The 26,617-nt window shown below is 50.0% G+C and overlaps 1 protein-coding gene and 1 long non-coding RNA gene across 6 annotated transcripts in view; both read right to left on the bottom strand.

Moving 5' to 3' along the window:
* Positions 1–3,018: 3,018 nt before the first annotated feature.
* LOC118499641 lies at positions 3,019–5,262 on the bottom strand. Its single transcript, XR_004902150.1, has 2 exons — positions 4,906–5,262; positions 3,019–4,867 (listed from the first exon to the last, which is right to left on the bottom strand). It is a non-coding gene; the product is annotated as an uncharacterized LOC118499641 (long non-coding RNA).
* An 8,247-nt stretch (positions 5,263–13,509) lies between these two features.
* The window catches only part of LOC114512547 (aminopeptidase O (putative)), a 439,198-nt gene continuing 426,090 nt past the window's right edge, over positions 13,510–26,617 (bottom strand). For 4 of the 5 annotated variants that reach the window (XM_036021469.1, XM_036021474.1, XM_036021468.1 and 1 more), the window contains 3 exons: positions 19,143–19,229; positions 17,285–17,429; positions 13,510–14,082 (listed from right to left, as the gene is read on the bottom strand). In XM_036021469.1, coding sequence (XP_035877362.1) covers positions 17,289–17,429; positions 19,143–19,229 — 228 coding nt within the window. In that variant the 3' untranslated portion in view covers positions 13,510–14,082; positions 17,285–17,288. Of the gene's footprint in view, positions 14,083–14,555; positions 15,311–17,284; positions 17,430–19,142; positions 19,230–26,617 lie in introns of all 5 variants that reach the window. The other variant, XR_004902147.1, reaches the window with a different exon arrangement.

Below are 26,617 nucleotides of genomic sequence, written 5' to 3'. Positions count from 1 at the left end.
TCTCTTTTCTGTTTACTGTTTGTCATGCAAGATGTTGTTTTATGCCCACTTGGATTTATGTGTTAGTAATCGCTGAGTCTCCCTCAGTCTTGGCTCCTGCTTGAGGTATGAGTCAAGTTTTGTTGGATTAGACAGAGGTCGAGCTTTGAGGTTAAATGCTTGTTTCAGTATATGGATCTACCTGAAGAGTTGGAAAATTCCAGTAACTTTTGACCTGCGCCTTCCTTTTGACAAGTGGCACAACATGAAAGGTGTGCTGTTAAAATACTTTTCTCACAACTGCTGTCATCCTCATCACTTCCACATGCTGCGATCAGCCTCTGTGGATGGAAGAAGGGAACCCGGTGTGGTGGGAGCGAGGAAGCCCCAAAGCTCGTGCCCACCAGGAGTGGGCCTCCCTTTGGGGTGTGCTTGCTCGTGGACATCCATTCACACTCTATTCATGGCAAACAAAAAAACCAAGATGAATATCTACCTCAGATTTTGAAGGTGCATTTATGGAAGATTCTTTTCTGTCTTGACTATACCTCAGCCCTTTCTTAGTATCTCTCAGTTTCTTTACAAAGCCTGAGTTCTCCCAAGCCTTGGACATTTGAGTTGGCAACTGAGCAGACTATCTGAGCTGGCAAAACCGAAGATCTCCCAGGGAGATCCCAGCACACCTGCAGCTCCTTTTTTTGAGTGAAGAACACCCATAAAGACTTTAATTGAGGACATAACAGGCACTGATTTGTTTACTAATTTTATTTTCTCCCCTTGCCCTCTCCCACCTTGATAAAGGTGCTCACAAGGGGAGGAAACAGAGGGTGGCAGCATGGGCGGGGCTGCTCCCCAAAGCCTACCAGTGGCTGGGAAGCATCAACGGCCACATGCTCCTGCTCCGCCTTTAGAAGGGTCACCCATTCCACTCAGTTCCAGGAGGGTGAGGCGCCTCCCACAGCCCAGATGGAGGTGAGTGCACAGTGGAAGGGTGGGAAGTCACACCCTCCCCTTGAAAACCGGAGCAGGCAAATACCTGCACATCCTAGCCAATCAGGGCAGGGAAAGACAGGCAGGCTGGGGAGTATTCAGTAAACTCTACCTCGTCCTCTGGAAGCTGCCTTGGATTTTGGGGAAAGTCTGCATATGTGGCTTTTTTTTGAAAGAAGTTCAAAGTAGGGGTCCAGCTAAAAATGGACTCGGATGAAAATGCACAGGGAAGTCCCTTGAAGGACACTAAGCCTTCAGTGGAGAGCCAAGAGCACTGAGGCCTGAGGAGCGGGCCCAGCGGCAAGGCTGAGGCTGGAGGCTCTACGGTGGCCGTAGAGTGGGGGCTCCAGGTGGGCTTCTTCCCCAGTCTGTGCCAGGCACACGCCCGCCACTCTGACCAGCAGAACATCCGATGGAGAGCAGCTTCTACAAGGAAGACACTTGATGGCCTCAGACCTGGAAACCCAGAGGACTGGCTGATCCAGCCACTCACAGTGTCACGGCTAAGTTCTCCCAGTTTTCCTCTCTCGTTGCATGAAGGCTGCCAAGGCCAGCCCTTGCTGACAACGTTCAAGAAAGAAAGGGACAGCTATCTCCCCTGTGGTTCCCACCAACCACACCAGACCTGCCCTTGCACCCTGGGCAGAGCAGGGCCACAGGAGAATGGGGAACTCGGCCACCCTGATGGGCTGAGACCAAGGGCAGGTCCATCAGGACATTAATGAGGCTGGATCTGCCTGACCTTTCACTGCCAGGCCCCTTCCAAGGCCCTGGGAGGCCTCCGACCCTATTCGTTTCTGTAAAATTTGTAGAGAGATTTTAATTGCAACCAGCAAAGGTAAGCCTCTGTGCACACCTACCTGTTGAGCATCTCAGGGGTGGCCCTGGGCACTTCTGGGGTCTGTAGGCTAAGGGGCCCTGAGTGGGCACTGCAGTGTGCAGTCGAGGCGCGGTGCTCCCCCCAGGGTAGGAGTGGCGTCCAGGGACAATAGCACCACTCTGTCCGCAGCGGCTCAGCTGGCCTGGGACACAGGTGCAGGCTCGGGCAATGTCACCACCAAAGTGTGGCCTATGCCACCTGAGGTACATGGGTGCCCAGGAGAAATGAGGGCAAGAGAGGGGAGCCCTTTAAAGTGCTGCAGTTTGGGCCTGAGGTGCACATGACAAAGGCTGTCAGAGACCTGACAGCGGCTCTACAGTTTGACGTCACCGATAGGAGCTGTGAAGCTGAGAGAAAATTATCGAGTCTTAATAATGAAGTTTTTTAGATAGTATGCTGGAGAAAGGACTGAATTATCTTTGTCTTTTCTCTATAGAAAATAAGTAAAATTATCCTAAGAAGAGGTAATCAAAGGTGACAGAGTCAAAAACTATAGGGAGAAAAGGCATTACTGAGCACCCACTGACATGGGGCTACACATGCATTGGGACTTGGTGACATTTGTGGGGTTGGTAGCACTAGAAGCTTTAGGCTGTGGCCCCTAAAAACACAGATAGGGTTTATCCTCTGGGCCTGGGAATCTTCTCCCGCAACACCTACAACCCAGGGTTCTGATGCCAAGGAAGAAGGGAGCAGCAGGGGCCTGTTAAAGCAAATGAAGCACATCACACACATGCTTATTTTTTTTCCAGGATCCTGAGTTAAATGTCACCACTTGGTGTAAACGAAAGTGTTCTGGACGCCCTCCTTCCCCATCTCTGAAAACAGAGCTTGTCCCACAAGCACAGCCCACACTGTCTTGGTCACTGCTGGTTCACAGACTGCTGGCCCGTGCACTCCAGCCTGGCGTCTTGAGAGATGGACTGGACCTGGCTCCATTCAGTGGCATGCGCTTCACTGTGGCTGCTCCCCAGGTCCTGGGCACCCCTGATTTACCGAGGCCAGACCGTACTGGGCTTTCTGAAAGGTCACTCTCTTCCTGACATGGGCCCGGGGTGCCTCTCACCACATGCAGAAGGTGTCCAAGAGTGCAGATGGCAGGTGGACACGCCTTGTTTCTGGGGAGCCCCTTGCCTGGGAGGTTCCAGGGGCTGGTTCTGTTTGGCCCCATTTCTCACTGGAGGGGCAAGGGTGTTGGGAAAAGATGGGAAAATGTCGAGGGGACAGGAGAAAGCCGCATTTTCTGTTGAATGGAGGCGTGGAGAACAGGGACTTGCCAGGAGGGAGGCGGAGAAGATGCAGCCCCAGCAGTGGGCGGGGAGGGCACGTGTGGAAACTCAGACCTGAGCCTGTCCCATTCCCCAAGGGGCGAGGCACGCCAGGGTGTGTGCGCAGCAAGAGGAGCGTGAGGTATGTTCTTTCTTCGACAAGGAATCCAAATCGATTTTGTTTTCCAAGGAAGAAGAGAAATGCACATTAGCTGTGCTGTTCTCCTTGTTTTTCTTGTTCCCTCTTTCATCCTATAGTGCCCTTATCCATTGCCAGAAGTACTGCTGATAAATGGTTTGCTTTCCCTTGCCTGACATTGAGTGCAACATGGATTCCACCGGCTCTGTCAAACAGTTCTATGTCACTGAACATCATCACAGTTTCCCTCCTAAGTAACTAAAATTAAGGCAAAAATAATGTGTCTTAAAGTCTTCTAAACTCAAGCTCCATGATACGTTTGTGCCGTGGGTCCGGTTGTTACCCTCAGACAGACTGGTGTCAAAGAAGGCTTCTAATGTGGGCCTCCCTGTTCCCAGTCCTGACAACTGGTCTCTCACTGTGCTTGCTGTTTGGGGCAGGACGTTTCTGTCCTTCCACACTTTTCTGAAGAGACAGAAAGTCTCATAAAGCAATGTGGGAAACCTCACTGCCCTCTGGTGTTTTATCACAACATGATGGACCTGTTGTGACAACCAGGGTCCACTTTTGGTGGTAGGCAACAGAAACAGGCACAGTCTGGGAAAGAAAAGGGAATTGATGAAATGGGTGTTTAAAAGCCCACAGAAAGATCAGGCAGGTGAGGTTTAGTGCTAGCCAGCCTGCAGCGGTGCCCCAAACCCGCTTCAGAACAGCCTGCTGAGGTTGCTGGTTGCTGCCACAGAGACCTGCATCTGAGAGCCTCCGTGGTCTCCCCTGGTGCCTTCGATGGGGGGGCCCAGGGCCCCACCTGCACTTTAGCTGGAAGGGAGCTGGGTAAGCAGGTGTGCGGCCTGGTCACTTCTGGGACACTACTGCACACCTTGGCACCATCCAGCGTGATCTCCCACTCACAAGGATGGGTCGGAACCTAAGGAGCTGGAAAGAGTGGAAAATGTCCACTCACTAAGAGCCTCCCACTGGAGAGCACTGGAAAAAGCCAGACGCTATGAAACAGCCCACACTCAGCAAGAACAAGCCGTCTTCAGGCCAGTGCCCCCACATGGTGCTGGTGGCCCTGTGGGCCAGTGGGTCTTCGTGCTGGGGGCTGGTGTGGGCGCTCCAGGGGGTCAACAGCATCCCTGCTCTCTCCCCACTAGGTCCAGCCCAGTAGTGACAATCAGACATCCTGCTGACACTGCAAATCATCTCCTGCAGGGACGACTCCCCGCCCTGCAAATGAGAACCACTGGTCTGACTGACGGCTCTCTCCTTCTGGGAAGACATCCTGGATAGAAACACTGTTACAGACGTATGAATTAGATTTAACAGGATCCTAGTAACTACATAATCTGACTCTGACTCTGATTCTGAATTTCATCTGGAAAAATAAACATTAGAGAACAGCCAGGAAAAGCCTGAGAGTGAATCATAATGGAGTAGAATGAAGTACACCACATACCACCACGTATTCTAAAGCCTGAGTCATTCCAGTGGCTGGGGGAGCTGCCTGAGAGGGAGCACAGCACAGCATCCTCCCTGTGGCTCCAGCCAACAGTCCTCAGGCTCCTCTCCTTGGTCTGGGCAGTGCCTGTCCCAATGGTCCAACCCACCCTCGCGCCCCCCCCCCCCCCCCCCCCCCCCCGGCCCACGACAGTTTCCCTCGGCTGACAGAATATCCCAGGGCTTTGACTCAGCTTGAGGTCCCTACTCAAACCCTGACCTCTTCCTGGTGGGCACCCCTGCCCTGTGTGCCCTCACTCTGCTGGGCTTTCCCATGTCATCACCCTTCTGGGCCCACCGCTCAGCAGACACCTACTGGAGGCCAGCTGACCACCTAGACATCCCCTCCAAGGCCAAGCCCAGTGGCCCCATCTCACCCCTCCTACACCCACAGTCTTCCAGGTCAGCTGATGGTGACTCCACCCTTCTAGTGATTCAGGGCCACTTCTGTAGTTACTCCAGATTCCACCCTCTCCCCACCTCCCACCCATTAGGTCATTCCTGCATCTGACCATTTCTCACCTCCGTCTCTGCCACCCTATTGATCAGTCTCCCACTTTGAGCAGGTTCCAGGGTTAGCGTGTCACACAGCTGTTCAAAGCATCTCGAAAGCTTCCCCCTTCACTGAGTAAAACCCAACATTCTTAAAATGACTTTGAAGGCCCTACACAATCTGGACCCCCTTTTACTCTCTGACTTCATCTCCTAATATTCTCTATAACCCCTTTAACCCACTTACCCCACCAGCCCCACGGGCTCCTGGCAGCTACTCCAACACACCAACCCCAGGGCCTTTGTATGAGCTTTGCTGACACCCTCCCTCCCAAGTGCACAGCCAGTTCCTACACCTACTCACACATCATGGCTTCCATGACACCTTCACGATCGCCCCTCTGACAACAGCACCCCACTCTCCACCCCTTGCCCTACACTATGTCGGCTCTTGTCCCTAACACACAACACCTCTTAGAAACCAGGTATGGATTATGCTTGCTTTATACACATACACACACACACACACACAATTACAATAATTTATGTATTGTGCTTGCTCTTCCTTGGCCATCCTCACAAGTACCCAGAATAGTTGCAGGCACACAATAGGGTCCCAGTAAGTGTGTGTTAAATTAATCTGTATTGGGACTTAGTATATGATGAAGGCATTTCCATCAATAGGGAAACAATGGTGGCGGAAAATGCAGTTGGATTTGTACTTCTGAGATGAAAGTAAACATCAAAAACAAAATGCCTGCCTGCCTTCGTCACCAAATGTCAGTGCCTGAAGGGCTGTTCTATGGGGCGTGTGTTTTCTCCAGAGAAGGCTCTAGCAGTTCCGTTTGGAAAGGGAGGAGGGATGGAGGTGGTAGGAAGGCTGCTGCTGCTGGGAAGACGGTCTGTACTTGGCTAAATAAAAAATTAGTTTGTGAATTCAGAACTTCCCTGCTCCCAACATGTAGAAAGAATGTTGTTATATTTCATTTAGAATTCCGTCTCATCTCTTGTTTGCAGACTTGCACAGAAACCCTGTTTTCAGCCCTTGGGCTCCCCCTCCCCCACTGGAGTGTCTGCCTTTGGGGGTGGGGTACAAGTTCAAAGCCTCTGCAGGGGTCATTGCTTTAGGAAGACTTCTTGGTTCTCGGGGTGCGGAGGAGGGGAGGGTGCTGGGGAGAAGGGGAGGTGGGGAGGCCCTGAGGCTGCAACCACATCATTTGCAGACTTCCAGGAATCCAACATGTTCAGTCCTCAAGGCCCTTTCTATGTCAGACTCAAAGCCCAGAAACCACAACAGAAGAAGGATAAAACCAATCATACAGAAAAAATGACCAAAAATCTAAATATAAATAACTGGCAAAAAGTATTTGCAACACATGACAAAGAACTCATTTTCTAACTTACAAGTGTTGTTGTAAATCAATAAGAAAAAGGCCATTAACACAGAGACACAGGGGCCAGGGCACAAACATGCACTCAGATTAACAGCAGGAGAAACACGTGACTTTGAAAGCTTTAAAAATATTTAACACGGCTTCTGAGAAACACAGAAAATTTTTTCATATCTGGTTGGAAAAGACCAAAATAATTAACATTGAAAACGCATACATCCTGGAAACTGCATGGTAACAGAATCACCGTATGATCCAGCAATTACACTTCTAGGTGCAACCCCACAAGATTTGAGAGCAGAGACTGAGATATGTTTCCACTGATGTTCATAGCAGCACCATTCACAATTGCCAAATGTACAAATAACCCAACTACCTGTCCATTGACAGATAAATGGATACATGACATACAGTCTATTTACACAGTGGAATATTAGCCTTAAAAAAGGAGTGAAATTCAGACACATGCTACAACGTGGATGAACCTTGAAGATATTTTGCCAAGTGACAAAGCCAGTCACAAAAGACAAATATTGTATGATTCCACTCATATGAAATACCTAAAGTAGTCCAATTTATAGAGACAAAAAGAATGGTGGTTGCCAGGGATGAGAGTGGGGAAGGGAGGGAGAGGGAATGTAAGGTTAGTGTTACATGGGGACAGAGCTTCACTTTGGGAAGATGAAGCAGCTCTGGAGATGACGGCAGTGATGGTTCCACAACTATGTGAATGGACTTAATGCCACTTAGTTGTACACTTGAAAATGGTTAAAATGATACATTTTATGTCCATTTACAATAAAAATATTAAACAAAATTATATATATTATAATATATATATATATATTATCCAATAACAAAAAAAAATTGGTTCTTCACAGGTACCTACCATAGGTTGCATTCCCACCACAGTGAACAAATCTGGGAATCATTCCACAAGACACACTGTGCCCGGACCCAGGTGCCCAGGACTGCTCACAGCAGCATTGCTTCAAATAGTCACCCCCTGGCAACAACTCAAAGGCTGCTGTTTAAATAAATTAAATAAACCAGCAATCATAGAATAAGTAACACATACCTTCATTGTTGATGCCAGGTTATCAGGGTTTTACATAAATCATTTAATTCTCACAATTATTCAGGGTAGGGGTCCCAAGTTAGGTGATATTCGGACAATGGAACCATCACAACAGAGGCCGAGTTCTGCAATCTTGGGCTGTTCTGTCATAGGGAAAGATCAGTGTATATTCTGTGCCTATATGTGCATAAAACCAGAGGGTGCAGACATGTGTTTGCTGGAGCATATCCTTAGAGTCTCTCCTGTCAATCTCCTAACTGTGATTAGTTTGGATGAGGTGAACAAGTGGACGGAAACTTACCTTTTGCTTACATATGGTTTATATTTGTTTGCACTTCTGATGTATGCAAAAAAAGTAGTCATCAACAAATAAGCATGTTTGCTTATTCCTAGACAGGCTTACCGTTGAATAATGCTGTGAAGGAAAGGAGGCCCGAGCACCCTGTGTACCTTAAGACAGACATCTGCACTGCTGTTCTCTACAATTTCATCAGCACGGTGGCATTTTATAGTTTATTCACAGGACTTATGTTCTAACATTGGCCATAGTGTTTTCTATGTTGGATCCACACACCCCCAAACAGAGGGAGGTTGGCCTAACGACTGGGCTGGTGAGCATCCTTGGCGGCAGCAGCTTGTGGGCCATGACCCAGCTTCCTGAGTGGAAACCTGTCCAGCCTCTGTGACAGCTAATACTTTCCTGCTCTACAAACAACCTTCTCTGCTTTCAGGTGTGCTGAAGCCACAATTCCTACAGGTCCCTTTCACATCTTGTTTATAAATAAAGCTACACTTCCTTTCCCTTAAATTATGGTATGTCTTTATTACCCTACAGAGACACACACTTGCACCATCCCATCAGCAAATACTAAAACAGGCCCCTATTTAATCTATTTCTCCCTATAATGCACATTTTTCTACAGTCTCCCTCCTTAAACCTAACTTTTGTTAAAAAGTGCTGAGACTTAAATCATGCCGTCAGACTGTGGGGACTGGTATGGGGACTGGTGTGGGGGCAAGAGCGCCAGGCTCTCCAGCCAAGCTCTGCCTTTACACCTGCCTTTCAGATCTTGCCACTACTGTCCTCTCCAGCCTTAGGACACACACTTCAGCTTCCAAGGCTTGTTCAGCCCCATCTTGTGTGACAAGGGAGGATTATCAGTGCAGAAAAGTAGGGACTCGGCGATGAGAGAGCTCACAGGCAGGAGCCGCACCAGGAAGGCTCTGGGTCGTGACTGCGGGGCAGGTGCCCTGCAGAGAGCACCCATGACCCCCACCCTTAGGCTTCAGCTGTGGTTGGTGAGGTACAAGCAGCTGGCGCTGTCTGGATGACTGTCTGGGTGAGCCCCAGTCAAGTAGTGCTGAAAGGGCTGGGCACAGGCCTTTAGAGCCATTTTCCTGTCTCCCCCCATCCCAGTCCTTGGGGCTGAGAAGCCAAACCTCTGAAGTTGTTTTTATCTCAAGACACTTGGCAGGGACCCAATTCTTTTTCTGAAGAAAATGGAAACGTAGTCAGAGGTCTTTATCTGCTTTTCTGTGTTCTGCCTTGCTGCACACACACACAGGGGGGTTTCTCTGCTTCCCCAGGCACAGCCCCCAAGAGTGGGCCCCTTTGGCTGGGCTCCTCTGAGGTTGGGGTGCCCCTATGCTCCGAAGCCTGGACGTAGACCCACCCTCCCAGGCAAGGGGCTGTCGGAGGCTGGTGCTAGTCCTAGGAATCTCCAGTTCTCTGGTTGCTTCTTTTGTCCCCAGGCTCAACTCGGGAGTCTTTTCCCACACACAGTAGTCATCAGACTGTAACAGAAATGGCCTTATTAGCCGATCAATCTCCCAGATAGTACAAAAGGTGGGAAAAGATCTATAAAATCTGGTCCTTGAATAGCCCCAAAAGGCTTCTCTTCCCTTCCACCTGGTATACCCTCAGGGCCCAGCCAGGGAGGGAAAAGGTTACTATCATCAGCATAGTGGCCTGGGGGGTTGAGAGTTCATTCCTTCTCTACTGAGCCCCAACCTTGGGCTGGGACACCTCCAGGAGGTCCAGGCTTGGGTCCCCACCCCCACCCCCGCCACCTGTGCATGGAGTCCTTGGTGTGGCTGGGCCCTGCACACAGGGTCCCCTCCCTCTCTCTGCTCTTGGAGATGATTCAGCTCAAGGTGCCCTGGAGGAGGTGCTCCAAAGGGCCGTCTCACCCCAAAGTACCTGCTGGCAAAGTGCCAGGGATGGCACCCCTTCCTTGACTTCTCTGGAATGGGGTGTGGCAGGCTCTGCCAGCCCAGGGAGGCTGGCCAGCAGAGGCCACAGGCCTGGGACACCCAGAGTTCTGTTTGGCAGGAGACGTGCTGGGACAGATTGTCTCGCTCACCAGGGTGGGTCTGCCTCCTGCCTCCACATAGTGCTGGGCAGATTCCTTCTCACATTCCTCATGTCCCGGCCCCGCTGGCTGCATCTGTAGCCTGAGGAGGTGGTGGGCCTAGAACAGAAAACTGAAAAACTGGCCTTTGGTCATAAGTTACTCAGCCTTGCTGTCCACCCACCCTGCTACAGGTCTCTTCGGTGAGGTCCGACGGTGGCAGGCCGCTATGTGAGCAGGTGGCCTACACCACTCCCCTGACCCCACCCAGGGCCTCGGGGGTCCTGCTGAACGTGCAGGGGTCAGGGGAGTGAGCCCCAATGTGCCAGAGACATCTGTCTGCAACCTTTCAGGGATCTGCTGGTCACTGAAAGGCATGGCTGAGGATCAGGAATGCAGCTTCCATTTCTGGTTCCTATACTTGGGGCTCTGGGTTCTGCCTGTTAATGTGACATCTCCATACCTTATTTGGGATGGAGACTATTATTTCAATGTTTTAATTTGAAATTCCAACAAAAATAAATGCTTTAAAACCCTTTAATCCAAAAATAGAAGCAAAGAGGGAGAACTGAACAGTCTTCTCTTGCATTTCTTTCCTGTGTAGCCCCTGCCCCTGCCACTTCCGGCCTTGGTCCAGCCAAGGCTCCCAGCCTCTCCTGTCCTGGCTGCTTGCCCAAAGCCCCTGTGCTCCCGCCTTCCGAAGCCCAGCCCCTCAGCCTAACTCCAGGTGGGCAAGAGGGAAGGGGGCTGCTGGGGCAAGCCACCGTGTCACAGCCAATCCCCCCCCACCAACCTGGGGCGCCTGGGTTTATCAGTGGCTGGCCCACTAGGGTCCAACCACAGGCTATTGGAGCCTGTTTGCCTGGTCCCCACCAACCCGCTCCAGGGCCCGGGCCTGCTGTCTCCGGGGTGAAGCAGCACTTACATTTCCGGGACCCTTTAGTCTCCCAGCACAGCTGCCGGGCAATTATCCAATTAACTTGCTTAGAGGACAGAACTGCCTCTTCTCACCCCTTTAGTAAGCCTGCCAACTGCTGACAAAACTGCTGGTTCTGAGCCTCAGCGCCTGGTTGGGGTGCTGCCACCTGCCCAGCTCACGGGGGCTCACTGGGCCTATCATCTAACTTGAGGACCCCACTCCTGGGCAGGGGCCCACGGCAGTCCCTGTGGAAGGATTGGTTCCTGCCTGATGGCTAATGCTGACCCCGTTTCAGGGTCAAGTCCACATACAGCTTAAGGAAACTGTAGGGTCTGGCAGAGGAGGCTAGGGTTTGTTTTCACTAGACTAGGGGACCCATGGTAGGTTGTGGGACCCTCCTATGTCCTGGTCCCTCTGCTCAGTGGAAGCGTCACCTTGCCGGGAGACAGGCTCAATCCCATCACCATACCCACACACAGCCCAGAGGGCAGCTCACACCTTCACAGCTGCTCAAATGGGGTTGGGGTTAAGAGTGAGACTACCAAGATGTTCTTGGAAGGAACATCAGAAATAATGCTGCTAAAAGAGTGTACCAGGCTCCCATTTGGACAGGTCTTTGTGGCCACAGTGACTTTAAATGTACAAGATGAAGTTCCAGGTCCATGCCTTCCAAAGCTGTTGTCTGGCCCCACCCTCGCCTAGGCCCATGCTTACAGCTGATTGGATCAGGAGCTCAGGCTTCTCGAATACTGGCTGGCTGAATGACACGAGTTTATTAGTGAATGAAAGGCCCACACCCTCAGAGGCACTGGGTTGGGAAGGAAAAGTCCAAGTCCTACGGACCCACATTATATCCTGCCTATTACTTAACATGTGACCTTGGAGATAGAATTAAGTCTGCTTGGGAAGGGCAGGCTTCCCCTTCACAGGCTAACCACATCCTGGGTGTAGACAGCCCAGCCTGTCCCTGGAGCTCTTGGGCCCTCTGCAGGCACGCCTGCCTGGCCCAGGGCCTCTCTCAGCAGGCGCTACAGTGGTGCCGAGGGAGCGCCGAGAGGCGCACAGCCCACTTCTAACACTTATCCTACTAGATGCCAGGTCGCCCACCAGTTACCAATACAGAGCTTTCAGTTTTTTTAAACAAATGAAAAACTTACAAAAGGAAGAATTCTAGCCATAGCTGTTTCACTAACTGGTGGTCCCTCCGGACTCCTGGGGCCTCAGCCAGGCCCTGGTGCACTCCTCTCTCCAGCCTCTCAGAAGATGCTGAACAAACAAGCTGGGAAAGCTGTTCAGAGCCCACACACACTGGAGTGAGGTGGGTGACCGGGTGTGGCTGGAGCGCAGAGAGGTGCCCACAGGGGCAGGCTCACTCTTCCTGTCCTACGGGAACACCTGGCATGAGGTGCCCGTCTGCCAACCGCACAGGGCGACTTCCCACAGGATCTGCCGAAACTTGGGGCCTGGGTTCTGATGGCTCTTCCATGACTGACGGTCACCCAGTGGCCATGACTGGAGCTCAGGACCAGTGTCAGGACTCAGTGGCCACTGGAGGGGCCAGCCATCGCTGTGCACCCACACGTGGAGCAGTTCGGCTCAGGACACGTGGTTTCTGAAGGCAAAAAATGTATGGTCTCACCTTCCTAGAAAAACTGGGCCACACCAAACCACTGGGCCAGCTGGTGCCCACAGCCCCCCGAGCAGGTGCCACCGCCTTCTGCACACAGGTATCCGGAGGGGTACTGGCTGTGCCCCAGGCCCCTTCTGGCCCCACCTCACGGAACGCCAAACACCCACCAACCACAGGGAAGAGGCACTGCTTATTCAAATTTTGAATAAACGTTCAAACTTTGATTCTTCAACCAACATGGTGAACAGCACCCATAATCACATGCAGAGCACATGTGACAGCATGGAGCAAACCCTTCTGGAACGACGGTCACTGCTGAACCTGAGGACTGGAGAGGACTGTGTGAAAGCTGTGCTTCACCCCACAGAGGCCAGATGCAGAGTCAGGGTCAGGTAAACAAGCCCCAGAGTCAGGTGGAGCTGCACAGGTTCGAGTTCACTCTGGACATCATGTGACAGCACCAACTGCTGTACCTAGTTGTGGAGCTTTAAACCCTTTTGTCCTTTGGATGACACTGGGAAACTTAGTTTCTGCCTTTTTTTTTTTAAAGATTGACTGATTTTAGAGAGAGGGGAAGGCAGGTAGAAAGAGGGAAACACTGATGTGATAACATCGATTGTTTGCTGACTAAACTCACAACCCAGGCATGTGCCTTGACAGGAATCGCACTGGTGACCTTTTACACAACAACATCCAACCAACTGAGCTGCATTGGTCAGGACCTGCCTGTTTTTTTTAAACTTCCAACATTTGTGGGAAAGAAAGGCGGCACCAAGGCTCCCACAGGGTCGCCGTGGGGGCAGGGACCCACGTGCTGCCTGTCAGCCTTCCAGGGTGTTGGGCTGCCTTTTTAAAAGACAGTATTAAATTCAGAAGCAAACAGGCATACAAAAATGTTAATCCATTACATTTTATTATTAATACATCTTATTGGATTCTTATCCTATACTTTCACCAACGGGTAATAAAATTTGGGGGAAAATCTAAAGAATGAAATTAAAATAATTCTGCAGAATCTTTCTGAAATGAGTGAGAGGAAACCACCAAATAGCGTTCACTGGTCCCCATAGAGAAACTGACTTTTCGGGATCACAGAACTATCCAAGGCAGCCATGTGCTCAGAGGGCTGACGCGGAGCATTCAGCAGGTTTCCTGACGTGTCACAGGTGTCTTGCACCACTTTTGGGAAAGAACTGACTTCAGCTCAGACCCAGTGCAGGTTCAGTGTGTTGGGGGGGCACATTCAGGGTGGGCGACAAGGCCGCTCGGCCCTATGCAGGCTGTGCTCTCACATGCGTTCTGCTGAGAGCGGCCTCTGCAAAGAGAAGCACCAAGGCAGAGAGACGCTGATGTCGGCAGATGGCTTCAGTGGCCCTGTAATCCTTCCTTTGATGTCCAGGGTCAGTGCAATCCTGGTCCCACCAGGGCTACGAGATTATGAGAGAGAATCTTGCTGTGATCTTTCCTGCAAAGGAAACAGTAATAAAATTTACTGCCCGGTCACAACAGAGGAATTCTTGTAAAGGAGGACCTCTGTGTGCTCTCCGCTCTGGAGAGCTGACTCTGAGTGGAGGCCAGGATAAGACCCAGGCACCTCTCACAGCCCTAACAAAGGGGCGCCCAACGGCACCGTGGCTATTCGCCTTGCTTGCTTGTGGCTGTGAAAGCCAGCACTGTAACTGGAGCTTCATTCACACAACAGATACCAGAGAGCCCATTTCAGACCCACAACCACCCCGTGACACACATGGGCACTGCCTGCATCACACTTGCGTGACGCTATCCGCATTCCACCTTTGGAGGTTAATAACCCTCCAACACCCACACTGCAGGACCACATACAGATGGGGGCCAGCACTTCGGCTGAGGTCTGGTGGCTGACGCTGTGACCTGTCTTCGGTGAGTGGAGTCCCAGCTCCTGAGCGTCTGGGCACTTACAAACAGGAAGGCTTTTTGCTTGAGGGCTCGACTCCTGTTCCTGCTGAACTGAGCCAGTGTGTAAAATGAGAACTGATATCAGCTCAGTAGGCACCGGAGGGCGGGTCCAATTGACAGCCCGGCGAAGCAGTGCCTCCGCTGGGAGCTGCCTGCATCGTTCCGCTGGGGGCTGCAGAAGACACAGAGACCTAGGCTGCAAATACAAGAGACAGTCACCGCGCTCGGGGAAGTACAAGGATCTGCTGTGACAGCGCCCAGCCCCACTCACATGCAATAAACCACTGACATACTTTTACTCAATTATTGTGATGCATTTGGTTTTAGCTTTTTATAAGAATAATTTTTGCAGCTTTCAATACGTTTGACCTTTCAGAGAGATGTCTAATTAGTGGAGTTAATAGTTCTGTAGACTTTGATACATTCCTTGCATTCATGACAGGAGAAAGAGCATCCTTGGGGCCGAGCAGGTCTCTCCTCCTCCACAATCGTGCTCGGCACCCGAGCTGACCGCTCAGCAGTGGCCTCTGCCCCAGCGGCTCCAACTTAACTGTCCCCATCTCACCTTCTCTTCAGGTGCAGAACTTAGCCACTGTGAACAAGGCGGAAACCAGTCACTGTTCACCAATCAGCTAAGCTCTGCACCTCGTCAGAGAGGTCTTCAGCTGGGCATAATGAAAGGGCTGGCGAGTGTCTTCCATAGCAGCTGGATTCTTCTGTTTCCAGAGAAGAGCTACAAGATGCATCTGTTCTCCAAACTGCAGAGAGAGAGTGACTATGGCTTCTGGAGAGCAGCCAAGGTCGTGGTTGCGTGGTAATCCCTGGCAATGTGATTTTAATCTTAAGTCACAAATCAGCATGCCAGGAACCCAAGCAGCCAGAGCACTCTGGAGCCGCCGTGCCCGCGCGCTCACAGCCCACACCGCACACACTGTCTCCTTGGACACAGGCGACGACATCCCCTCCAGGCCTGCTACTCTACCCAAGGCGTTTTACTTTTTTGTTGTTATTCATTTAGTTGGTGTCCTAGAGGGATACTATTTTAATCAAAAGGACTCATAGAAGACCATGCAAATGCCAGTGCCAGTTTTGGAACATGACATTAAAACCACACTAACTATCCTCTGTGGCAGAATTAGTGAAGCCATGCCCCTGCCTTTAACCGGGGGCCCAGCCTCTAAGTGGTCTGGGACGTCTGGAGGGGCCCCTCTTGGGCTGGCAGGTCACTGATCTTAACTGAGAAAAGTGGAGGCAGGGGCAGAGGGGCATGCACATGGCCCCCAGATCATCCGGAAGGGGCAGGGACAGGCAGGACCATTTCAGAGAGGAAGCAAAAAAGCAGTAGGCTGTCCCCGGGACCACTCCTTTGTCTGCTCTGGGCAAAAACCTCACAAAGAGGAGTCATGAGAGCTCAGTGCCCACTGTGGTTCCCACAGCTCAGAACAGGGGCGAGCAGAGAACAGGCTGCCCAGTGCAGTTTCACACACTTCAGGAAATACAAACTCGCCGTGAAATTCAACATCTAAAGCAAAATCTGATTTATGCTGATTACTACACGAGGTTGGCAACAAGATAACTGTGCGACTGTTCTGTTCAAAACTGGCCCATCTGTGCCGAGGGTCTGAGGCTGCCCCGGGCGTTCTGGGGGATGTCTGTGCACAGCTGTCCCCTCGCTAGAGGTGCGGTCCTGCGACTGTCCCCACTGCCTCCTTCCCTTAGAAAAACTTTTTTCTTTCCTTAGTACTCGAGTCCTTTCTGATTAGATATTTAGATGTATTAGACAGAAGTGGTTAACAAACTAGATGTCCAACAATGGGTTAAGAAGAGCAACGTAAAATATTAAATAGCCATTAAAATTATATTTATAGAGAAGCTATATATATACACACGTATATATAACATGAATGACTGAAATCTGATGTTGAAGTTCAAAGACACAAATTAAACATACCCTATTACAGCATGTAAAACTTAGAAGAACAACTGAGAAATACAGAAATAATGATTGTTAGAGAAAAACAATACACTTACAATCCCAGAGTTCTACTTTAAAAGTTTATATATCATTGCTACATTACTCCTAAAAAGCAGAAACCAACATTTTAAACCTGTTAGCATGATAATCTAGCAGGTCAATTCCAAGCACAATTAACAGAAAGAGCAATTTAAATAATTTAGGGGGAAATTCTGCTCCAGCACAACCAAGTAAAGAACAAGCCTGCCTGAGGATGCACGGGGTCTCGAAGGGGCGGTGCCCACGGAGCAGCCTGGGGTCCTCCCGCAGCCCCGAAGAAGCAAGGCTAGCATGCAGCTCAGGAGTGGGGTCGCCTGGTGACGCACTCCCGCGTCACCCTCACCTTGGAGACCAGGGACCAGCACTTCTGCTGACCTTACCCCTCCACCCTCTAACCCTGTTCAGGTTATGCTCCTCCCTGACTTCTTTTCCCACAAATAACAAAACTGAAGTGGCCCAGACTGTGCCAAAGAGCACTGTTCTGCCTGGGTGGGTGGCCTCTGCTCTCTGGTGACCACTCACCAGACGAGTTGGAGGGACTGCCAGCAGGCACCCCCCCCACCCCCCCGCTTTTGTGGCCTCCAGGCCACCCAAGCCAGAGCAGAGCACTGATACGGTGGGTGCTCTCAGCTCACCATGTGCCTTTTCATTTATTTGGCTCCTAAGAGGAATCTCCAGTTAGAAACAAACAATGGGGAAAGGAGTGAGAGAGAATTACCTTTTTAAAACAGCATCTCAGCCACCACCTGGGCTGAGCATCTATCCATCAGTTCCTTGGTCAGCTCGAAGCAGGTGCGGGCAAGCCGCTGCTGCCTGGCGTCCTCATGCACCATCAGCTCCCCGTAGAGGTAAATGCCCATGGCCTGTGGGGGGTAGGGGAAGAGGCCAGAGAGTATGAGAAAAGGAAACTTGCGTCCACTGCACAGTCTGTGTTCGTTTCACACAAACGTGCTGGTCCAGAAGTTACAAAGAGCCTAGAAAAGACCAGGCAGCTGAATATTTGTACCTCTGGAACCTCTACTTTTCAATCCCTTCTCTTATTTTCATTGAAACGCCAAGGTATTCTTAGCTATCGACTCTAGTTGTCAACAGAACCTTGGTGATCTCACTGATGACGAACTGACGACAGTGAAAGTTGTCTCTAGAAAAGCTGTGTCAGGAGAGCTCTGGACAGATGCTCGGAGGGTCTCCTGAGACCCCTACGGAGGCCCGTGCAGCACACAGAGCACCGAGGTGCCATGTGCACACCACAGGCAAGTGCGCGCCCCAGGCACTGCTGGGAAACAAAGGCCACCACATTGCACGGGGCCAGGCCGTAACGGCCATCACACCAGCAGGGGAAGAGAGGCCTGCAGCTTCAGCCCAGGCCGACTGCGGTCCCCGCTGTGGCCCTGCTCTGTGGCAAACACTGGCTCTTCTGTTCCACACACAGTGCTGCAAAGACTCACATCTGCATTTTTCCTACAGTTTTAAAAACAGGCAATTATGTTCTGGAAGGCAAAAAGACCCCTTTGGTTCTGCCTTCCCCTTGTTCTACACTTGGTTATGCCATGGATTACATTCTTCAGGAGCAAATTAAATACGGATCTCAAAGACAGCACAAGACAAAAACTTGGGTTCAGTCAGAGGTTCAAAGACTTTCCTGAAAAGGCTGAGATATGGTAATCCTTATCTGGCAAGGATCATGGTTCTAAGGATGCTGCAGTTAATTCTGGTTTTAAGAAAAGACCTTAAGTTTCTCTTGCACTTGTCCCCCTTATACTCCCCTCTGTATTTCCAAACACCTCCTGCTCCACTGTGCAAATGTGACATTTCTTCTGGTACAAAGTCATGCATTTCTCTTTGTGGGAACAACAAGCCTTTACTTGCTGGCAGCCCCCACACTCCAGCCTGCTCAAAAGTCCTTTTGTTTGCTCTGCCCCCACTCTCTGCCCCACTGAGACATGGCTCCATCCTGTCAGCCCACAGTACCGGGAAGCAACTTCGCCCAGGCACAGTGGACAGCCACACTGGGGCGAGTGTGGCCGAGTGGGTGCAGAGGCGACAAAAAGGACATCCCCAGACACGGCCACACACACAGGCACTTCTTGCAGGCTCCTGGGAAGGTGACCCCTTTCCCCTGGTGAGCCAGAGCCTGGCCTGGAATGGCAGATGCAGACACAGCCCAGACTATGCAGCTGACTGGGGCTGTCCATCTAATCTTCTCATATACTTTCATATACTGGGGCCAGCGAAGACAGACACACAGCACAGCATCACTAAGCCACACTGTCCTGAGGCTCGGCAGTGCTGTGAAGTCTGCATGCACTTCACCTGGCAATGGCAACAGGCCCCAGCCAGGTAAAACCAGGCAACAGCGCCTCTAAGGAACATGGTTCCATGTTTTAAAGGGACATCGAGGGGGAAAATCAGCTTCAGAGTACGGTAGGTAAGCTCCTACCAACATCTTGAAAATTTGGGGGGAGTGTTTAAATTTATGTCATATTTGGATCTCTGCATTAAGTATACCAGATTGGGGCCAGGACAGCATTTACAGAATCTCCATCTGCAGCAAAATGGGGAAAAATGCAACTCACCTGATCCTCCAGAAGGAATTTCTCCACATGTTTATACGCTTTTGTGTATTTGTGCTTAACAATGAGTTCACACCACCGATGGCGAACCTTAAGAAATGAGAAAATTCAATAAGCAACAAACTGTTAGGTTTTTATAAGCCTAAAGAGCTTAATGACTGAGCGTTCTGTGTTAGGAAAAAGTTAAAGTATCTCCTCTTACCCTCGAGGGGTATGTTCTAAGACCCCTTGGATGACTGAAACCTGAGGTGGTATCAAACCCTATATGTACTGTTTTTTCCTACACACACTAATAAAGCTTAATAACTCTTCCACCTTAACTAAGAACTTATACACTGTGGCTCTAACTTTTGCAGTTTGAGGTGTGAAAGCAAATTAGCGTGAATTTCTTTTTCCTCCTTCACAATTTCATGAATAGAAGATTCATTCTTATCACAGATATTCGCAAACCTCAGCTAATGATTTTTTTTCTTTCTGTATTAAGTCAAGAACTTGTCACCTTTTCACTTAGAATATAGCTTCTCTCTGGCATAGCCGAATGTCGGCATCCCACTCTGGCGTCTCGAGGCCGTTGTGAAGTAAAATGACGGTGAACTGAACATGAGGACTGTGACACTGTGATGGTTCCTCTGATCACTGAGGCAGCCAGTGACTACTGGGTGTGGGGAGTGTGTGCAGCGTGGAGACTCAGGACAAAGGGATGAGTCACGTCCTGGGTGGGACAGGGCGAGATGGCTCGAAATTTCATCACACTACTCAGAATAGCATGCAGTTTAAAACTTCTGAACTGTTTATTTATGGAATTTTCCATTTAATATTTTCAGACCACAGTTGACCATAAGTAACCGAAACCACACAGAATGGGGGACCACTATACTCTCTGAAGGGCATTAATGTTGATGCTTTTAGTTTTAAATTTGATTTTATTTTTTTAAGAATAGAACCATGTTCCTCATTAGGACTATTATCAACTTTAGGGGAGGAAATTGCACGTTTCAGTTAGGTGTTCTGATGTTTTTGAAGACAATTTTACAAGATAACAGGTAAATACAATTGTAACTGGGAAATTAAATGCCCGCCACTCACCCTTTGCCTCCCCCCTCAGGTGGTTGGTGCTCTGCTCAGGGCTGTCAATGAAGATTTCCTTTAAACCACAATGACTTAATTTCCCGCAATAACCAATACAGTTCAGTGCTGCTCTGCTGATAGTGACGATAAAGAGAAAAACAAGGAGACACTGCTCTCCGGCTGCCGAGAAGAGGACCACCTTGACACAACTCACTCCTGCTAGGTTTGTACAACACACTGAAAACAGGCTAAACGTGGACGCTGTGTCGTGAAGACACACTTCACTGAAGGTTTACCATCAAGAATCCTCCAGGCCCTTCCCACCCACTCGGCCCACAGACAAAGCAGAAACTGGACCCCAACACTGGCTGCCTCTGCTGAGAGCAGAACCCCTGGCATCTCCCTGCACCCGGGGCACTTTCTTTACATGAAAATTCTACCTCAGTTTTTTTCAGAATCCAGTCCCAGGCCAATTTCTACTGCATCAAAGGTCTCTCACTTATACCCAGTTAGCAGTCTACCATTTTATATTCCATTATTGGTTCAACACTGACCATACATGGAAGTGATTACAGGCATTTGGAAAAGCCCCCTTCCATCCCTCTTTACTGCCTTTGAAAGAGGGAGCCCCCTGAAACAGGAACCCATCTGTGGCAACAGTAAAATATAAGTGATTTCAACATTTTGGCTGGGGCCCCTGTAAATTATATCATTACCCACCAACTTGGCCAGATCTCTCCTTTAATCTACTATAAATAGATTTACACATAAACAATTAGGAATGAAGGAAAGAAACAGACTTTTTTGGAAAGAACCCTCCTCAAGGCTACAGCATGCTCACAGACAGGGTGTTCATTCAGGGACTCTGGCCACGCTGCCTTTTGCTTGTGGGTCGCCCGGCCATTTGAACTTGTAAGGACAGGCTACCAACAAGCCTTTACGTCCATGAAAAAGAGTTTCAGAGGTGCATGGAAATGTGCTAATAGCCTCAGACCAACAGAACAAAAGGGAAGCCACTCAGACTGGATGGGTCTCGGAAATCTTTCCAGCTTCAATGTTTTCCTATGCAACCAACAGAAATCAACAACAGATCGTGAGAGGGAAAGCCCCTGACATGTTCTGAGCAGAAAGAACAAGTGACAGAGCTCAGAGAAGCCGGCTCCTCACACCACAGCAATCAGACGAAGCTGTTAAAACAAGCAGATCCCTAGGCCCTCCCCTCCAGTCCATGCCCAGAGGTCACACACTCGGGAGACTGCAAAGGGCCCTCTTGGGTGCCTCTCCCCATCTTATTTTCTCCCAGCTCATGGCCCTCTACATGCCCTGGACACCACTAGCCCTGTCCATGCACCAGCGGTATCTTTTGGGAGCTTTGTGAAGACGGAGGCCAGCTCCCCAGGGCTACCCCAGGGATGGACAGTTAGGAGGCCCGGATGCTGCTCTGCTGCCTGCTCTGAGCCATGGGAAGAGCCTCACTTCTTACAGGGCACAGCTTTTGGTGGGGCAGTGCATGGGACCCCGAAAAATTCTGTCAGCTTCAGGATATGTGACAGCTCAGACTGGGGACCTGACCACGCCATGCCTCTGACAACAACTGTTTATCATTCTGAAACTTGGAGGCAAATTTATTTTTTAAACCTGATTTTGAGAATGTAGGGTTTATCCTTTCATTTTTCCTTCCCATGCTCTCCTTCATTTTATTTACACATACAGAAACAACAAAGCATAAATTAGGAGCTACTTTCTAGTGTGGTAAGGCCACTGGGAGGGCGGGAGGCATGCGGGGTGGTCCTACCACAAGTGGAAGAAGGTCCAGGGACAACAGAGTGAAAGAGGCTCTTTTAGAATCAGTATGAAGTCAACATTTCCACTTCTCTTACTGTTAAAAATAGTTTATTGCCACGATTAATAAGTGATTTGGTCTTCTGACCCCTGAAGGCTGACACGGCATCCAGGAAGCACAGGCCAACCCCTCCTCCGCACCCCATGAAGAGCAGGATAAACAACAAGTCTTTCATTACAAAAGGGCTGAACACACTCAGTATTTAATGACAGGATGTTCAGAAGACATTACAGAGATGCTGCATGAGGCTGAGGGCCCAACAGATATGTCTTGCTCCTGTGCCAGATTTTTATTTCTCTCTATTTCTTGGAGAAACAAAGAAAATCCTTATTTTTTTAATCTCTTAACTCTTTTTATTGCCTTTAAAATTTGCTTAGCCACTTGTCACCACACGGAACCAGGTCTTCCTGACAAGCTGGCGGTGAAGTGACTTTTGTCTCAATTTCCCCCAGATCTATTTCCACACTGGGCCCTGAAGGAACTTGGGGAGTCCGACAGGGGCGTCCCTTCCTCCACTGCTGCTGGCAGGTGGCGAAGTCCCCAGTGCTGGGGAGCCCGAGCCACGGCATGCAGAAGCAGGCCTCTAAGAAGGAAGCTGTCCATTTTCTAGATCTGTTCTTCTTTATTTTCCAGTAAATTAATTAGTGGGTGTAGTGGTCACCTTGTCTTTTAACTTCCTCAGTGAGATTAAAATAACCACCACGCACACCTACAACAGCACCTGGGGCCCGAAAGGCCTCCACAGCATCTATGACTTCCTGATGCTGTTCATTCAATTTCATCGTTACACAGAAGTTTACAACCTATGTCCAAACTGGCCAACTTGCACTTGAAACAGACACATTTTCTTACACTTCAATCATGTCACTCTAAACTCATGCTAGAAATCTCTTAAAGCCTTAAATCAGGAAACACCCTAGCTGAGTGGTGTTTCAACACGGTCAGGTGAGGCTGGACAGAGAGGAGAGCAAGGATGAGACAGGGGGGAGGAGGCAGGGAGGGATGGAGGACAGAAGAAGATCAAGAAAGGGGAAGAAAATCAGAAGGGGGGGGCAGTGCAGAAATGAGACGAGGCAGCGTTACAGCCAAGAGCTGAGCCTGGTCCCAGCCGCTCGGTGACAGGATGTCTCACAGGGCACCAACATCTTCCCTCCCAAGGACGTGCCCATCTTTTCTTCACTGAGTCTTCAGTGCAGACGGCAGCTGGGCCCGGTGCCACCTACTGCCTTCCAGTGCCAGGATGAGCTCCCCCCCCTCCCCAACACAGCTGTGTGGAAGGTTCTGTAGCACGTGCAAGCCATCAGCACAACGCCTGGCATCTTGAGTAAAGAAGGGTGATGAGGAAAGGGAATTTAGGTCCCCAATTCTTCCCATGAAGTCTGAGTGAAGTCATGCTACACAGACGTGCATGCACAGGTGTGCACATATTAAATATTTTGTTCCAATAAAATCAGTCTGAAAATAATCTGCTTTTCAATGAGTTCTGCTTGAGGGACACGGAACAGAAAAATAATACAGGTGCTGCCCTCAGTGTGCAGGTGGGCTTTAACTCAGCAGTACTAAGTTTCCATGTTTCTGAAGCCTCCATGAACAAAACGTGATGAGTCCCTACCAATGGGGTTTGGTACAGATGGGAGGGTTTCAGAATTGGGAGTAGGAAGAAAGAAGAACAGGTTTGCAAAAGCCAAATCATATCAGACCCACACTTGATGAAAGAAAACTCTTCAATCATCCATATAAATGCACCTGGATGGTACACCCCCTGCCCCGCCCCAGCAGGTCCCTGCCACCTGCCCCCACACAATCACCTGGGAGACCCAAGCAGACACGTGGTCTGGGTACCTAAGAGGGACTTTACAGGAAACACACACACAGGCCTGTAACTATTAAGGCTGGTGGCTCATTCATTACAAACACATTCACAGCAGCTAGCATAATACACATACATATGCATATATAGATTTTCTGTTCTTTATGCTCCTTGGTGCCCTACTAAATTGACTTCATGACCCCGTGTCCTGACCATGGAGCCAGATGCCTTGAACTGGAGACTGGGTCTGTAACTTAGCAGCCAGTCAGCTCAGGCCAGCGCTAGACTGTCCTTTTCATCTCAGTAGGAGTAGCATGTTTGGCCTTATTTCCTAATTCAAATGTTTATTATATACTGAATTATAAAACTGTGGCAGTATTAATTCCAAGAACTGTTCATTGGGGAAACGACGGAGCAAGGTGCCTATCAGATGGCTGCTGCTTGCTGGGGGGGGGGGGGGGGGGGGGGGCCCTGGATGTGTGTGAGGCAGCGCGTGAGGAAAGCAGGTACCAACAGGGCTGGGCCAGGGTCGATGGGGCTCAGCGGAGGAAGAAGGGCAGGGCCCTCCGTGCCCTGGGACTGGACTCAGAAGTAGAAAGGGGCTGCACTAAGTCTCAGACTCCCGGCAGCAGCAGTGCAGAGGGGGCACCAGGGAAGGGGCTAGGGGCCTGGGGGAGCTGGTACTTCTCATGCCACCCCTGGGAAGTGCACCAAGGGCCAGGGCCAGGTACCCAGGAATTTTTCCAAACTATTTATAAAGACAGATGGTTGAGCCTTGCGCCAGCCATCAGCCCCAGTCACGTGGCACTTCGGCCATTCAAGAACGTTCTCACTATCTGAAAGGCTCACCGAGCTGGACACTACTGGCTCAGAAACACAGTACTGGGTGAATGAATCCTGCACCTCTGATTTCCAAGAGTGCCTTAAAAACATGTGCCTTGTAAGGTCATGCGTATTCCCAAACCATGGCTCAGATTCAGAGATGACCCAACAGACATCTCAGTGACATAACCACAACTTAAGTAGGACCTGCTGGGGCTCCCCGGCATTAACTGTTCTCTCCTAGACACAGGACAGGAAAACTACTGAAGGACAGCCCCACTCCCCACCTCAATCTTTCCATCCTGAGACATTTTAGTGGATCCAGAACCAGTTTCCTACCAGACTCCAGAATGGCGATGGTCAAAATGCTTTCTGTCAAGGTCTGAGAGCATTTTTGGTTGTTCAGCCCATTTGCCATTATAGCACAAAAGTAGCCCTAGACAATATGTAAATGATGTGTTTGGGCATGGCAGTATTCAAATAAAATTTATAGAAACAGGCTGTGTGGGCCAGACTGGCCTAGCTTTAGTTTGCTGACCCTGCTCTCCCTCAGAGGCCCATGCCCTAGGCTGCCCGAGTGAGGCACAGGCAGCAGTATACTGGTGAATGTTTAAACCCCCAAATCTACCAGCTAGATGTCACAGAGCTTGTGAGCTGACTCCAGTCAGCTGCAGTCATCCTGCCAAGATCACGCAAAGGTGTTGAATGTGGCCCTTCGAGTCCTACTCCTTTCTTTACGGATTCAATTCCTTCTGCACAAACAAACGTGCCTCTGGCATTCCTTCTAAAACAGAGCATCTCTCAGGCCTATGGGCTGAGGACAAAAGCAGATATAAGGTGACATGAGTGGGCAGGTGACCCAGGTACTGAAGAAAGGCTTTAGGAAGAAATGACCCCTTCCATCACTTTACTACCAGGCTGTCCACACCAACCTGACACCCCTCTGTGCACCACCACACCCCCAACCCCCGACCATTAACTATGTAAAGCATAATTAATGCTTTACAATTCTCACTGCTTTTTAATAGTTTTTATCTCAAAGATGTTTTTCTAACTTCATTTTTGGATTGTTTTCCATGATTCTACTTCTAAGAAATATTATCGAATGAACTAATTTTCCAAAGTGGTTTTCAAACATTTCTTAAACATAATTCTTCTAACTTTTAATAAAAATGTAACCTGACATCTGGCCAAGATGGAGGTGTAGGCAGACACACTGTGCCTCCTTGCACAACCAAAGTAAGGTCAGTAACAATTTAGAAACAATAACCAGAACTGACAGAAAACTGAACTGTATAGAAACTGGACAACCAAGGAGTTAAAATGGACACGGTCATCCAGACTGGTAGGAAGGGCAGAGTCGGGCAGCCGGGCGGAGAGGGGTCCCAGCAGAAAGAATGGTGGGACTGGGCACATAAGGCATCCTGGGCTCACAAGACCGCAGCAGGCTGACCCGGCATTCCCAGGGCCCCAGTGCCAGGAAACAGAGCCTTGGGACACTGATTGAAAACACCTGTGGGGGTTGAGGCACAGGGAGAGACTCCCAGTCTCACAGGAGAGATTGTTGGAGAGACACATGGGGTCCTAGAATGTGCACGAGCCCACCCACATGGGAATTAGCACGGGAAGGGCCCAGTTTGCTTGGGGTAAGCGGCGGAAGGGACAGAAATCCGACAGAAAGAGGAGCAAGCGCCACTGTTCCATCTCAGACCCTGCCCCCATATTCAGTGTGTCACAACCCAGTGACTGGGTTGCCCTGACCTGGTCAACACCTAAGGCTCCACCCCTCATACACGTAACAGGCACAACAGGACAAAAAAAATGGCCCAAACAAAAGAACAGATGAAAGCTCCACAGCCAAATACAACTAAGCGACCAAGAGATAACCAACCTATCAGATGCACAGTTCAAAGCACTGGTGATCCGAATGCTCAC

This window comes from Phyllostomus discolor, chromosome 3 (assembly GCF_004126475.2).
Source record: "Phyllostomus discolor isolate MPI-MPIP mPhyDis1 chromosome 3, mPhyDis1.pri.v3, whole genome shotgun sequence".
In the NCBI taxonomy this organism is placed as follows: Eukaryota; Metazoa; Chordata; class Mammalia; order Chiroptera; family Phyllostomidae; genus Phyllostomus; species Phyllostomus discolor.
This window is presented reverse-complemented; position numbering and strand designations above follow the sequence as displayed.